Consider the following 16668-nt stretch of genomic DNA (forward strand, 5'->3'; position numbering starts at 1 on the left):
CATTAGGAGGAAAGCTCTGTTAGGATGATTAAACAGTGATTGTAGCTTTAAAATGGTGCCTGCGGTAGCTCCTCCTTTAAACCACACACACACAAAAAAAAGGTGGTGTACTCACCAAGGGTACTGTTTACCAAACTGAAGGTGCAGTGCTTGCAATATTTTGTCTTGGGTGTCAGCATCCCGGACATGAAGGACATTCTCTCCTAGGTAAATCCAGTGACACATTAGAATGATTTGGAAGTGGGAATATCCAAAGAATAAAGAAGTTAGCACAGTGCTGTGTTCATAATTAGCCATGAAACCCAGCAGACTTTAAATAAGTTTTCTATTAGGAAGACATCAGCTTTTCTACTTTATACCTTTTAGAGCATTCTCAGCAAGATTTCTATGTATCAAACACTTAAAGGCACTAGTGTCCTTTATTCCCAAAGAGAATAAATCAAGTTTTTGTTTGTTTATTGAAATTAATAAGTTGGATTAATCTGGTTTGCACTTACCACTTGCCTAGTCATCTATCACGTCCACTCTCTTACAATCTACCCTGCCTTCCATCTACTCAGCCAGTCGTTCAATTAGCCGGTCAGTAAAATAGCCCATGAGCTATTCGGGCAGTCACTTTCTCACCATACATTTCCTGGCCAATGTGAGGGAGTAAATATAAAGAAAATGGCCATATTTTTCAATAGGCTTGGCTAAGAAGAGAAAAGAGGAAGAGTTGTGGCTAGAAAGAGGTGTGGGGTTAAAAAAGGGATTGTTTTGTATTGTCTTGTTTTTAGGATGTAAGAGGCCTGGGCATACTTAAACAATAAGGAGGTTAAATATACATGGAAGAGAAAGGATAACTGATGGATAAGTCCCTGAGAAGGCAGGAGGGATGGGGATTTAGAATACAGGTAGAAGGATGAGCAATGGACAGTCAGGAGAGACACATACCTCTACCCCCAACCCCACTGTGAAGAAAGTAAGAAGGAAAGGAAAGATGGGCATGTAACTTTATATAAATGTGGTAACGGAAAGCATAGAGACCAGGTTGCCAAATCCAGTGTTCAATTCTACTTTCACATTTTATTTGAACTACCAGCAGCATTCAACACCACCTCCTTGAAACACTTTATTTTCTGGGCTTTAATGATACTGCACACCCCTGGTTTTCCTCCGACCTCACTGGCAGTAGTTCCTTTACACTCTTCCTTGCTGGCTGTTCCCTCTTCACCAGAATTCTAAATGCTGAAGGGCTCCAGAGGTTGGTCCTGGGCCCCACTCTTTGCCCTATTTACATGTTTTTCCTGGGTAATCTCTTTAGTCCCTTGGTTTTAAACATCATCTATGGTGCTGTCATCTTCAATTTCCTTTCTTTATAGCCATAACAGAATTTTTAGCTGGGCATCCGATCACCCAGTAAACACTATATCCTTCAGCTACCCTTGCAGCTACAGGCAGCCATGTGACTAAGTTCTGATGGGTGGAGAAGACATATTTGTGACTTGCAGGTCCTGCCTTTAAAGGCAGGGGCATCTTCCCTTTTCTCTTTCTCAATGGCTAAAATAGGAACTTGAGAGCAAGAGCTGGAGCAACCATCAAGAAGACAAGTAGGGGCTAAGTCTCTAAAGATTGTCTGGCTGCCAAACCCATGAGCAAGAAAGAAAATGTAACTTATTTAAGCCACTATTATTTTGGATCTCTCTGTTACAGCAGCCAAACTGATATCCTAACTATACACGCTCTATATGCCAATAACCCTCAAGTTTATATCTCCAACTCTAACTCTCCTGGAACTATCTAGCTGCTTAGTTGCCATCTCTACTTTGATATCTAATAGGCATCTCAAACTTAACATGGCCATAAGAGAACTCTTAATTGCATCCCCTCCCAAATCTGTTCCTCCCTCAGTGTCCCTGACATCAGCAAAGAATACCCTCACTGCTCAATCTAAAAATGTGGGCATTGGGTTGGCTGGATAGTTCACTTGGTTAGAGTGTAGGGCTGATAACACCCAGGTCAAGGGTTTGGGTCCCCCTTCTGGCCATCTGCCAAAATAAATAAAATAAAGTAAAATAAAAATCTAGGCATTATTATTGATTCCTTTCTTTTTCTCACCTTCTACATCCAAGCATCAGCAAGTACCATGACAAACCAAATCTAACTTTTCTTCATCTCTAACTACTACTTAGTCTAAGCCACTATCATCTCTCATGGGAGCAACTGAAATAGTCCATTAACTGGTCTCCATGCTTCTATTCTTGCCCCATCACATTCCACTCTCCATCTAAGCAGCCAGAGTAATCTTTCCAAATTATTTACCCTGGCTTACACAAGTCTGCCTCCTTCTGTAATGTCATCTATATCATGCTGCCTCTTGTCCACTACTATACAACTACACTAGACCTTCCTTTTCTCAAATATATCAAGCTTGTTCCCACCTTAGGGCCTTCACACTGGCTATTCCCTTGGCTTCTCCCAGATCCTCACATAGCCAGTTCCTTATCATTCAGAGTTCAGCTTAAATGTCACCTCTTCAAAGAGGCCTTCCTTTACCCTATCTAATGCAGCCCATCCCATCACCTTGTGTCACAGTCTGCACAGCATATAGAGATCCTGATTTTTTCTTTTTTTTTTGTTTGCCTATCTCCTCTCCCACTAGAATGTAAGTTACACAAGAGCTCAACTTTGTTAGTCTAGTTTACTCCCAAATCTCAGTGCCTAGCACATGGTAGGTGCTTGTTAAATATTTTCTTAATTAATTAATTAATTTGAAAAAATGCCTATCTCGTGACTATTTTCCTTATAAAATTAGGAGCAAAGTAATCTTCTGTGAATGAAAGGAGAAAAAGATCTAAAGATAATCAAGAGTTAGGGTGGCAATTATGAAGAGTAGGAGAAAGACAGAATTGGAACTAATCTCCTTGGTCCTAGCCCAGTTCTTTCACCATTAACATACATTTTTCATTAGTTACAGATATATACTTGCATGTCGATAGTATTATAACTCAGATTAATGTTAATAACAGAATCTAGCTCGGTTTGTAAATTCACTGAAAATGATCCTACTTATACTTTAGTTAAGGGGCAACTTACTTAGAATTGCCATACTCTAAAGTACTGACTGAAGGGACTCTATACTGGGGCCAGAAAATGAAAGACTAGAATTCATACACTCATGACACAGTCAACCATATTCTCTTAAATACAGCCATCAAAGACCATAATTAAATAACAACCACTTAGCTCTAATTGATATTACTAAGACAATAAAAATGTACGTAGAGCTCGAAAAAATTTGGTAATCACTGTGTGTTATAGACTACTTACACATTTTAGATTACAACTGATCATTAACCTCATTTGCTCACTTGTTCACAAAAATATATGCCCAACACTGATATATATATACCTTATAATTCATACATATGTATAAAGCCTACTTAGTTGAAATATAAATAAAGGCAAACACCTGTTTCTCTTCCAATCTGACGCGTTCCCAGATTGATCACAGGTGTTCCAAAAGCTCCGACCTCTCGTACCCCACAGCTGCTGTTCCCAATCATACACCCAGCATGGGCCACCAACTGTATGAACTGGTCAAATGGGACATGCTTAACTGCACGAAAATTGGGATGATGCTCAATGCCCTTCTTCCGCATCACTCGAACCATCTCTTTGCTCCCTGTGAAAATGAAAAGAACCAATTGTTAAATGGTTTATGAGGTAAAGACATCATTTTCATTGGCAAGTATAGCCCGACTTAAAGAACTCTCCCTATAAAATTTCACACCAGTTATTAGGGAAACAGTAATTTTAATTATCAATCTTTTCATGAATAATGAGTATCTAAAATGTCTGGCCAGCTTCAACTCATCTAGGAACTTAACCAGCAGCCATTGTGACTTTTCAAACAGAACTCAGCAAAGCAAATACCTTTTATTAATGTCCTAGTAAAAACCTTTACCTTAAATAACAATTAAGAAGCTAAAGGCAGGCTAATGTATTATATCTCTTAAGGTGGGAAGTCCTAAAAGGAAAGGTCTCAGGTTCCACACATGAAGCTGATTAGAGAGCTTCTGCCCAACTATGCACACTAAAATAGCTCAGCTGTATGGCATTCCTACTTATGTGGACTAAACTCCAAGAAAATACAGATAGACCCCAACACTGTGGCTGATATTTTATTTTAAATGAACTTTAAAAAATCTAAAAATGTATGAGGGTGAGGCAATATTTACCTCTCTACTCACCCTCTCCTAACTACCCTATACCAAGGGAGGAAAAGTTGCTAGTCTGATTGGTTAGAAGGCAGGACAGTGGCCATACCATGCTCACCAGTGGGCAGAAGCCACTGATTTAACAGAAGCTGTGCATGCATCTGTTCTCTCTCTTTTCAACTTTCTCTACGTGGGAAGGTAGGTAAATAGACTCTGAGTCTATCTTCTTGGAAGAGGCCTGCCCACTTCTCTATATGCAGTCTTGCCAGAGAATGCCAGTCGCCATCTATAATTATTATAGTACACAGCATGTTAGAAGGCATTACTATTCCAAGATTCATATTTGGACTCAGTTGAAGGCTCCTTTAACCATAAGCCTAAACCACATGCACTAATCCAGTTTTCTAGAGAATCCTACCTTGGGGAACTAGGTAATAAGCCAGATAATGATAAAGTAATGCCTTGATTCTTATTCCCCTATTGTTCCCTGTTAATATCTTATCAAAAACCCCATTGAGAGTAGAGGCGAGTGGCAGACATGATTTAGATATTCCTGGAACCCTTTACTTTCACAGAGGAAAAATATTCCTAATTCTACAGTGTATACAATCAGGAAAGTATATTACAAACAATGTATCATTGACAATAAATACTGAATAGAAAGATACATAATTACAAATATTTATACAAAATTTAAAAAATTAAAATAGATATTAAGGTTTTTGAAATACTGATACATTACCTGGACAAAATCTGGATTGGGTATTCTTAATTTTACTTCGATTAACACTCTACTCTATTTCCCCTAACAGAAAAGATTATTCAAGGGACACTGAGAGGGGTTCTTTCAAGGTAAGATGGTGACACTTTGGCATTACAGAGAAACGGTCCTGCCTCCTTTACCAAAAAATGCCTCAGAGTTCAGCAGTGATATCAGCTAACATAGCCAGCATTTGAAAATTCATCAGTGTCAAGCCCTGCTCTGGCATTTCTCATTTACATCTTACATCCCCATTAACTTGCCTAAGGTCTCAGTAGCACCAAAGCCCACAGTACCATCTCCCAGTAGGTGATCAACCAGCACAGGCTTGAGGATCAACTGGCTGGAGACTCCAGACCTAAACTGCTTAAGCTCAAGATTACTTGAAGATATAGCTAACATAAATGAGAAAGAAAACAAGAAATAATAATGGCTATTTTACAGTGGAATCATTACTTTCCTAGAGACACTTTCACTTCAGCTTTTAAGGTTTATGTCTCTTGGCATAGGTTCTCAGTGGAAACTGCAGGGAAGAGACTACATATGAAACTAAAGTGGAGACTAGAGAGACCTTTTTTTTTTGTATTTCTCTCATTAAGTTTCTACTAGACTTGAGAAAAACATCACAAACTCTTTGATCTACAGCAAGATTGGTAATCCTTTGAAAATCAGAATTCAATTCAGAATAGGGTGGCCTTCAATGATAAAATGAGCAAGACAGGCAGTCAAAAGAAGAAGTAATAGAAACACAAAATTTGAAAAGGTAGGTGGTATCATTTCATTTTCAAATTCAATTACCTGCATCAATATTTGGAAATAGAACTAGGGTCCGCTTGTTAAATGAGATAAGTGCGTCCAATGTTAATTCAAACATTTTAATGGAATGCTTAATGTCAGTGGTCACAGGGTGCTGCAGTGCAACAATGTAATCTTTGGATTTTACATCATCACCTGTTTAAAGAAAATCAAACCACATTACTTCATTAGTTACGAATCTTAAGAGGAAGAAGCATATTTCAAAAGCAAGACACTAAAGTCTGTGCTTTTAAAAATTCTAAGGTGAAAATAGTTTGTCACATTCTCAACAGGGCATCCAAATTAGGATCACATGACTCATAGCAACAAGCCCAAGGATTCAGCAAACTTATTTTACAAAGATGCTTGCTACCACAAATATAACTTTCTTTTCTTTTCTTTTTTTCTTTTTTTTTTGTCCTTTTTGAGACCGGCTGCACCACACTCAGCCAGTGAGTGCTGTGAGCGCACCGGTCATCCCTATATAGGATCCGAACCCGTGGCGGGAGCACTGCTGCGCTCCCAGCGCCGCACTCTCCCAAGTGCGCCACAGGCTCGGCCCCACAAATATAACTTTAAATAGCAGGCACTAGAAATTCGTTGTTTTAAAATCCAAAAGATTCCAAAGCACTAGAAAAATGTGAATCTTTCCAATTTCTAACTAATGTTTCTAATGAATAACCAGCAATAATAATATGTTGCAAATCAGGGCATCTAACAATTGAATGAGTATTAAACATATTTCATTTAATGCATAGGAGCTTCCCCATACCATCTCCTTCCAGTTTCAACAAGTAGCAGGTGTTTCAAACTCTGTTCAAAGGATTAGAAAATCTTCACACCTCTCAAGGACAGTTCCTCAGCAAAAATTTAAAGTGAAAAATGTTTGGATTGACAGTGCTATGCCAAACACTACAAAACATTTATCAAGAGGGCCTATATTATCATAAAACTGAAAATGAGCTCCACTCACTTATTTTTAGTGAAAATATCTTTCTCTGTAATATTAATTGTAATGATCAATTTTATCATGAACTATATATCTTCTCATTAATTTCCAAATTCAACAAGCAGCAATTATTTTAAATAATTTAATGGTAACAGAGGATTTTTACTAAGTTAAAATCTTCAGTAGTACTTGATTTAAAATACCATATTGACTCCAAAATTTTATTTAAAAAAATTCTTGGTCCCATATTAGCTTCTAAACTGGGGAGAGAGGGGTTATAATTATTATATTTTTGTACAAACTAGGAAAAAGACCTAAGGTCTAAAATAATCTATTGGAAACTTGATAAACATGAGAGTTTCAAAGATCAAAAGGAAAACAGCCTCTCAACAGAAGTCTAGAAAGGTGAGATTAACATAGATAATGTCCTAGATACAGATTAGGACCATTAGAAAGAAAAAAAAATCAGGGCCAACATGGCTCACTCGGGAGAGTGCGGCGCTGGGAGCGCGGGAGCGCAGCAGCGCTCCCGCTGCGGGTTCGGATCCTATATAGGGATGGTCGGTGTGCTCACTGGCTGAGCGCGGTGCGGGCGACACCAAGCCAAGGGTTGCGATCCCCTTACCGGTCACAAAAAAGGACAAAAAAAAAAGAAAAGAAAAGAAAAGAAAGAAAAAAAAATCCAATGAGAATTAAAAATTTAGGGGAAGAGGGGTCAGCCTGTGGCTCACTTGGGAGAGCGTGGTGCAGATAACACCAAGGCCATGGGTTTGGTTCCTTATATAGGGATGGCCGGTTAGCTCACTTCAGAGAGCATGGTGCTGACAATACCAAGTCAAGGGTTAAGATCCCCTTACCAGTCATCTTTAAAAAAAAAAAAAAAAAAAAAAAAAACTTAGGGGAAGGAGTAGCAATTAAAAGAAGTGTCTCCACTACAAAGAATATGGAAATACTACATATATGCTGCAATGTGACCACAAGTACAAGTCTGTTCTGCTATAATGCACGTTTTCGTGATCTGAGTTAACTCATCCGTGACTGGTAAGTAGAGGAATGATGTCAACTTTTAATATGGTAGTTGAGTTATTCAAACATGAATCTTAATGGCAGAATGCAAGGCACCCCAGTGGAGAATGCAACAACCTGTGGAGAAATACAGTCTCATCAAGAGGCCCCTTTACCCCACATTCTTTCTCTTCATTTCTCTGTCTTGAAAACACTTATAGGGCAAGTCTCTCTGATCTTAGGGCTTTTGAGAAACAATTTTTCTTTGACAGTGAGGATATTATGGAGCTTCTACAGTCCCATGCAGAGGATCATTTTACACTACTTATTGCTAAGGCACAAGCAGAAGGTGAAGAATAAAAATTCCAGCAGTTTACCCCATGAGAGCTTTCCACTTCTTATTTATCTTCTACTTTAATTGTGATTAAGAAGCATTTGTAGTGCACAGACAATAACCATACAATGCAATGTAGCAGGAATGCACTTCGTAACTTAAGGTTCTATATGGAGCCATTAAAGCAGTTTCTTTATGAAATAAGAATGGCAGAATGGCAAAAACTAGATGTCTTTTTTCAAACCAGTGAAAAAGAAAACACAAGACAATGAACCAGAGCTATCCAAACTTGGCAATAACACACTTTGTACAAAGCATGCACCTGCTTCTCAACCTGCCACTTCTGACATTATCATTCTGCCTTTGTCACTGTAACTTAGCAGCCTCAGCCCTTCCATACAACTCTGCATTAAGGCACATCATTTTGTTCTGTATTGTAAAGTCCTATGTTTACTGGGGTATTTCTTTTACTATTAGGAATTTAACATGTCTTTTTAACTTTGCTGGTATTTTTATTAAGATTGTAATATATTAATGTTCTGGTTACAAAGCTGCATGTTATAGGTGGACTACCGAACCCTATTTTCCTACAAGCAGAGTGATAACATAAGAAGTTGCACATCAAGAAGTAGGCACAGGCTTTGTACAAAATGTATTATTCCCAGGGATAGATGGCCCTTCTGTTTTTTCACTGGTTTTAAAAAACAAAAAACAAAAAAAATCCAATTTTTGCTATTTTGTCATCTTTTTCATAAAGAATTACTTAAATGGTCCCAAATAGGACTTTAAGCCCTATAAGTACATTTTCATGCATTCTGTTTTCTAATGGTTATTTTCTATTCATTACAAGTTTTTCAGTAATACAAGGTTTTCCAGAACACATACAGAGGTAACAGAATAATCAGAAGAGAATGTGAGAGTGTTTACCTAGAAGCATACAAAAAAGAGAGACTGAAGAGACACAAGTTTATTCCACCAGCATTATCTAGACAGGTTCCTTAATACTTACAAATCAGTCCAAGGATAAGAAATATGAAGAATGGATTAATTTATACAGTAGGAAAGTCCAATTCCTTTCCTGTTCTAATGTAATCTGGATTAAAAATATACACAATTTCTTTCATTACACAATCACCAAATCAATTTTCTATTCATTAATTTCATTATTCAATAGGCCTACTTCTTAGAAAAGGAAGGTCCTAAATAGATGGTTAGTCCTAATTTTCCCCCTAGATAGTACTCTCACTATAAATTAACCAGCTGACATTCTGTTTGTAAACCTGTTTTCTTTACCTCTGAATAGCAAGAAGTAATTTCCAGAGAGCTATATCACTGATCACTGAAAATTTCAGACCTTAAGGCTTATTTACAAAGGTAACAAACCTTAATGCTACAACTATGACTTTTGCTTTTTAATAATAATCATAATAATCCCTTATATTAATAAGTACTTCTGGCTTACTAACTGCTTTCAACATTCATTATCTCCTCGGAGTATTCCAACAATCTTACAGGAAAGGCATTAAAAGTAAAAATAACAATTTTTCCATTGTACTAAAATAATACAGAAAAACAAAACAAAACAAACCACCCATAATCACACACCAGAAACAATAATAATGATAATAATAATAATAAAATGACTTGTATATAGGTGTCCTAACCTTTCCATTGGTATAGTTTTTTAAAAAATTGCACCATGTAACACATATAATGCTGTAGCTTTTTGGTACATCAGGATCTGTCCTTGTTTCTAAATATTTACCCACGACATTATATTAATGGAGTAAAAAGCATTCAATTGTATAAATACAGCATTGATTTTGAGAAATCAATTGATTAAGCCTATTTACAGAAAAGGTGAACCTCAGAGAGAGAAATCTTACATAGGGGGAATATCTATGAACTAAAACCTTAGCCTTCTGATTGCTAATGGAATATTCTATCCATGATAGTTTCCAAAAAGATTGAAAAATACCCAACATTTTCTGACAAAACAGCCATTGGATTGAATAAAGTCTGATATACATACCCAACCACATCCGAATGATGCTCATATAGTCTTTGTTCTTGGCGGAGAGAAGTTTGTCATAGGAAGGACAGCCCGCCAAAAGGATGCGATCGTGGTCCTCACACATGGATATCAGGTGTTGCTCTGCACTTCGGGTGCAGCACACATGATAATGAGCCAGTTTGGTTATGGCATGTCTGATAGAGTCATCAATGGTCCCACTGACTTCCCCACCTTCTATGTGAAGAATTCGGATGTTCATCAAGGCAGCAGATGTAGCCAGAGCCAGGGCATCAAATCTGTCTCCATGAACAATCATGATATCAGGCTTCAGGCGATTAAGGACATCTGGTAACTTCACTAGGGCCAGGCCTACTGACTCCACCATGGCTGCCTCATCTTCCCCTCTAACAATTGTGTGTAGCCTGGTGTTAATGTCAAAGTCATCTTGTTCAATCATGCGATATGTATTTCTAAAGCAGGAGAAAAATAAAGATGTGAGAGCATGTTCTTAAACAAAGCTCAATAACACGCAAGAAAAGCAATCTAACACCAACTCTGAAGGAAGAAACATTTTAAACTTGTTAAAGTAAATAAATTGAAGTATAAGTTACACATAAAAGTAAAGAGCATAGGCCATAAGTGTACATATAGCCCGATTAACTTTTTTACATGAATACCTCTAAGCCATCACCCAGATGAAAACATAACACAGCACCCTGGAAGGCTCACTTGTGCTCCCTCCCAGTCATTACCTGGAAGGAGAAACATTTGAGAGAGAATTTTTTTATTAGGAGGACAGACCAAATTTTTAACTGTCGTCAGGACTTTTTTTTCTTTCTTTTTTTTTTTTTAATAAATTTAAAAAAAGAAATATGCACTTAATAGGAAACATATTACTTAAAAAACAAGGCTCATTTTTTTCCCTCCAAAAAAAAAAAGAGCAGGGAATCAAGATACCTGATATGTCACTACAATATTATAAATTTCTGAACAACAGAAATTATCTCCTGAATTCTCTTTGTATATCATTAATTCAAGCATAATTGTGTTTGGAATAAAAATACAGGCTTTACAGAATTAAGTGGCTGTGAAATGCAGTTTCAGGACTGCTTCATGATTCAGTAACTGCAACTCTCAATACCTTAAAGTTTCCTGTTATGACTAAATTTTAAAAGATACAGTCTTTTTTCTAAATATTTGTATAATACAAGTTTATTATTTAAAAATTGAAAAAATACAAAAATTATCCACAAAAAATCCAAAAGTTATACCACTCAGCAATAACAAGTGTTTTCATTTATTTCTTTTAGCCATTTTAATGCAAATATTTTAACATGGTTGAGAACACTTTGCATGTACAATTTTGTAATCTACTTAATATTTTCTCAGATCATTAAGGATTCTAAGTATATAATTTTACATCATACAAATGTTTAGTAGTCATTTTGTAGATTTCTTTAGATTTACCTACATAAGCAATCATTGTCGTCTGTAAATAAGACAATCATTATGCCTTTATTTCTATTTCTTGCTTTATGATGCATCCAGTACAAGTTACAGAGAAGTGGTGAAAGTGGAAATCCTTACTTTGTTCCAATCTTAGGGAGAAAGTATAAATTTTATCTTAGCCTTAGGTTTTTCAAAGATGGCCTTTAACAGATTAAGGTTTCTCTTCTATTCCAAGTTTGCTAAGACTTTTTATCATAACTGACTGCTTAATTTCGTCAAATGCTTTTTTGGTATCTATTGAGATGATCATATGGGTTTTCCCTTTTATTCTGTTATTTGTGAATGACACTGATTTTTTTTTTCCTTTTTGTCTTTTTTCGTGACCGGTAACGGGATCGCAACCCTCGGTGTCATGCCCGCACCACGCTCAACCAGTGAGCGGACCGGCCATCCCTTTATGGGATCCGAACCCATGGCCTTGGTGTTATCAGCACCACACTCTCCCAAGTGAGCCATGGGCTGGCCCTTTGTTACTGATTTCTAATTTAATTGTAGTAATTGGCAAATATATTCTCTAATATTTCAGCCTTTTGAAATTTATTGAGACTTTATTTATAGCCCAGAATATCCTCTATCTTGTTGAATATTCACAGGCATTTGAAAATGACTTGTATTTTGCAGTAATTGGGCACAGTGAACTATAAATATCAATTATAAGGTGATTGGTCATTTTGCTCCAGGTTTCTGTATCCTTGGGAATTTTTTAGCTATTTGTTACATCAATTCCTGAGAGGAGGGTAAAATCTCCAACTATTATGACAGGTTTGTCTATTTCTCCCTTTAGTTCTTTCAGATTTTGCTTTATGTATTTTGAAACTCTGTTATTATATGCATACATATTTAGGATTATTACAGCTTCCTAATGAATTGATCTTTCATCATTTTTTTTTTTTTTTGGTCCTTTTTTTTGAGACCAGCCACACTGCACTCAGCCAGTGAGCGGCTGAGCGCTGTGAGCACACCAGTCATCCCTACATAGGATCCAAACCCGCGGCGGGAGCACTGCTGCACTCCCAGCGCCGCACTCTCCCAAGTGCGCCATGGGCTTGGCCTGATCTTTCATCATTTTAATGTCTGTAGGAGTGGTAATCTCTCTGTCTCTAGAAATATTCATTGAAGTCTGCTTTGTCTGATATAAAAATAATCACACCCACTCTCTTATACTTATTTTTGGCATGGTATCTTTCTTCATTCCTTTATTTTTAATCTACCTATGTCTTTATATTTACAGTCTCTCTGGTAGACAGCATATGGCTTTTTCACCTAATCAGACAATTACTGCCTTTTAATTGGAGAAATTAATTCATTTACGTTTACTGCAATTATTTATATGTCTAGGTTTAGGTCTACCATTTTGCCATTTGTTTCCTATTTGTCTCATCTTTATTTTGTTGTTGTTGTTGTTCCTCTGTTCCTCTTTTCCTGCATCCTTTTGGATTAACAGATTATTTCTTAGTAGTCCATTTTAATTCCTCAATTGCACCTTTATCTATATATCTCTGTATTATTTTTTGTGGTTAATCTATGGAAATGAATATTATCACTTTACTTTAAATTATTATCACATCACTTTATGTATAATAAGATGCTTACAACAGTATACTTCCCTTCTTATCCTTTATGCTACTGTTGTCATATATTTTAAATCTATTCACATTATAAAATTCAAAGTACAATTTTATGATTTGTGCACAAAACTTTATTCTTACAATAAATTTTTTGCAATCTAAAAAAATTAAAATGTTATTCTCTTATATTTACCCCTGTATTTACCATTTCTTGTCACTTCTTCCTATAAAGTTTCCAAAAATATCATTTATCTTCACTCTGAAAAATTTGCCTTACCATATTTTGTAGTGCATACCTGCTGCTCACTTTGATATGAAAATATCTTTACTGTATTTTTAAAAGATATTTTCGCTGGAGAAAAAAATTCTGCATTAACAGCTTTTTTCCTTTGAGCACATTAAAGATGTTACACTGTCTTCCAGCCTCCATTGTTTCATATGAAGAGTCAGTTATCATTCATATCATTGTTCATCTGTAGGAAATGTCATTTTTCTCTTGCCGCTTTCAAGATTTCCTTAGTTTTCAGCAGTTTGACTATACTGTAACTAGATGTAGTTTTCTTTGTATTTATCTTTTGACCTTCCTGGATCTGTACATTGATTTTTTTCACCAAATTTGGAAAACTGGCCACTATTTCTCTTAAGATTTTTCTACCCCATCTTTTTTCCTTCCTCTCTTTCTGAGATGTGAATTAAATATACATTAGACTGCTTTTGATACTGTCCCAGAGATCCCTGAGGCTCTATTCTTCTGTTTTAATTTTTTGTTCTGTTCTTCACCTAGACAATTCCTATTGATCTGTCCTTAAGTTCACTGATCCTTCTCTTCTCTTCAGCATCTACATCAACTGCATCTTCATTTAGTATATTTTACTTTTCAGCTGTAGACTTATTTGGTTCTATTTTTATAGTTCCCATTTCTCTGTTGAAATAGCTGATTGTTGAGATAGTTCTTGTCTGCTAATTCCAACATCTGAGCCATCTATGGATCTGTTTTCATTGACTATTTTTTCTCTTGATGTTGGGTCAAACTTTCCTGTTTCTTCACATATCTAATAATTTTTTATTATATACTGAACATTGTGGATGATACATTAAAGAGACTCTGGGTTCTGTTATCTTCCTCTTAAGACTGCTAATTTTTGTTTGAGTAGGCAGATAAATTACTGGCTGAGCAACTTGTGGAAGCTTGATTTAACAATTTATTGGGTAAATCTGTTTCAGTTTTGCTCTTAAAGATGGATGTAGTTTTGACTTCTAAGGTGTGGCCCTTCTGGGGTTTCAATGAAAAGCCTGAGGTGTTTATAAAGCCCTCTAACTTGGTAGAACTGAAACTCCAAACTGTCTCCCCTGAGGTGGACAGCAGATGAAATTTCTGCTCAGTTTCTTCAGCCTCCAGCTGTTGCATTTTACTGGGCTTCTTGGAGTCCCACACATGTGCTGTTCAGTGGTCAATGAAGAATTTGAGAAGAGTTTATGTACCGATTCTGGGGCTTCTCCTCTGTGGCTACCTCATTTCCAGAACTCTCCCCTCAATTTCCAGAGGCTATGGCAGCCCAAGTCTCATTTTCTGGCACCTCAATCTAAACAACTTCTAACCAACCTAAACCATATGAACTGAAGGATACTTTTCAGGGGAAAAGCTATTTAAACATGGATCTCACCCACTATAGTTCTCTTCTTTTGTGGACTGAATCTCCCCCCGTTTTTTTGTTTGTTTGTTTTGCTTTTTTCTGCAGCAGGGGAAAAGCTATTTAAACATGGATCTCACCCACTATAGTTCCCTTCTTTTGTGGACTGAATCTCCCCCCGTTTTTTTGTTTGTTTGTTTTGCTTTTTTCTGCAGCTGGACGGTAGGGGGATCCTAACCCTTGACCTTGGTGTTACCAACACCACACACTAACCACTAACCAAGTGAGCTAACCACCCAGCCCCTCTCCTTCAGTTTTGACTGCTGTTGATTGCTCTACAGTGCCTTCAAATTTTTTTTAAAATATTTTCCCAGAGTTCATAAGGGGTAGCTATGGGAGAGTTAGTCAGATATATATGCTCCTCTGCCATTACTAGAATCTGAACTTCTTTTTCTCAAATAAGTGTTTTATAATTTGAATTGAATATTTAGCTCAGTTACTCCTAATTTTTCTCCCCAGTAATGAAAGCACTTAAGACCATAAATTTATTCCTTATTACAGGTTTTCCTTTATCATTTTATTTCCTTTATTATCTCTTATTTTTATTGTTTATCTGTATATCGCCCATCTCCCCCACCAGAATATGAGTTCTATGAGAGTAAAAACTTTGTTTCTGCCTTATTTGCCACTTGGCATATTTTATATGCTTAAAAAATATATGTTGAATATATAAAGGAACAAATGCATTTCTAAGTAGTTTGTTGTTATCCATTTGATTTCCTTTTTTACCCAGTTCTTAAGAGTATAAAAATTCTGGTTTTTAAAAAATATCCAAGTAGTTGAAATAGAAGGTAGCTTACTTTTTGTTTTTTTAATGTCTTTTAAAAGTATATAATACATTCATATAGTTTAAAATTCAAAAGGTACAAAAGGTTATACTGTGAAAGGTGTCTCAATTGTGTCTCCCAGGCATCCAGTTCCTCTCCCCGAAAACAATTTCTTGTGTTAGAATGCACTTTAAACATACATTTTCATTAAGTACTAGTCAAATTTCCTATTTAACAATCTCACCAGACAAATACTACTTTTCCACCCTTAATTATTGTGGCAGGCAGACAAGAAACTTATTACAATTTCCCTGAAAGCCTCTCACTAGTCTTCCTATCAAAGCTTTCTTATGGAAGTAAAAGAACTCACTCAAACTTTCATCTCAGGTTCTAGCTAACATTTCTCTTCTACCTGATCCTATCACCAAGTGGATTTTCTTAGATAGCCAGAATTCATTTCACATTTTTTAAAAAATCTATGAATCCCCAAGCTATCCATAAGTTTCTTCTTTACTATTTAAGTATTTTCTCAGAGCAAATTGCCAAATTGGATTTGAAGACAAGTTTTTATTTATTTGTTTTGCTGCTGTTCTCTTATTTTTAAAGAATAGCCTGAAAAGGGCAATTTTGCTTTAACACAAGCTTCTTTCATATACAATATTGCATTTTTGACTATCTTTGGAGGCTGCATTGATGCTTTCATACCACAAGGGTACACTAAATGCCACTTTATTACATATCGCAAAATGAATGTTCATTTCTAGTTTATATATTCTGCTCCCTCAAAGATTACCCAAATTTTATCTTTCAAGTGTACCTGTGATCAATAAAAACCCTAACGTCACCAAAATAAATATCAATGGTTATGGTAATATAACATTCCACTTTACTTTGTAGATCAATTAGAATTTTAAAATCTTGTTCCATATCTACTGCTTTAAATGCTGTTGACCTATCAGGTCCAGCCCGTGGCTCTCTCGGGAGAGTGTGGTGCTGATAACACCAAGGCCATGGGTTGGGATCCCATATAGGGATGGCCGGTTCGCTCACTGGCTGGGCGTGGTGCTGACAACACCA

At 36.4% G+C, this 16668-nt stretch overlaps 1 protein-coding gene across 3 annotated transcripts in view; it reads right to left on the reverse strand.

Moving 5' to 3' along the window:
- The window catches only part of GNE (glucosamine (UDP-N-acetyl)-2-epimerase/N-acetylmannosamine kinase), a 39729-nt gene that overhangs the window by 15255 nt on the left and 7806 nt on the right, over positions 1 to 16668 (reverse strand). For all 3 annotated transcript variants that reach the window (XM_008578095.1, XM_008578093.1, XM_008578094.1), the window contains exons 3-6: positions 10075 to 10526; positions 5758 to 5910; positions 3452 to 3664; positions 116 to 203 (exon numbers count right to left, since the gene is read on the reverse strand). In XM_008578095.1, coding sequence (XP_008576317.1) covers positions 116 to 203; positions 3452 to 3664; positions 5758 to 5910; positions 10075 to 10526 — 906 coding nt within the window. The remainder of the gene's footprint in view (positions 1 to 115; positions 204 to 3451; positions 3665 to 5757; positions 5911 to 10074; positions 10527 to 16668) is intronic.

Source organism: Galeopterus variegatus, unplaced genomic scaffold (genome assembly GCF_000696425.1).
Source record: "Galeopterus variegatus unplaced genomic scaffold, G_variegatus-3.0.2 Scaffold1628, whole genome shotgun sequence".
Taxonomy (NCBI): Eukaryota; Metazoa; Chordata; class Mammalia; order Dermoptera; family Cynocephalidae; genus Galeopterus; species Galeopterus variegatus.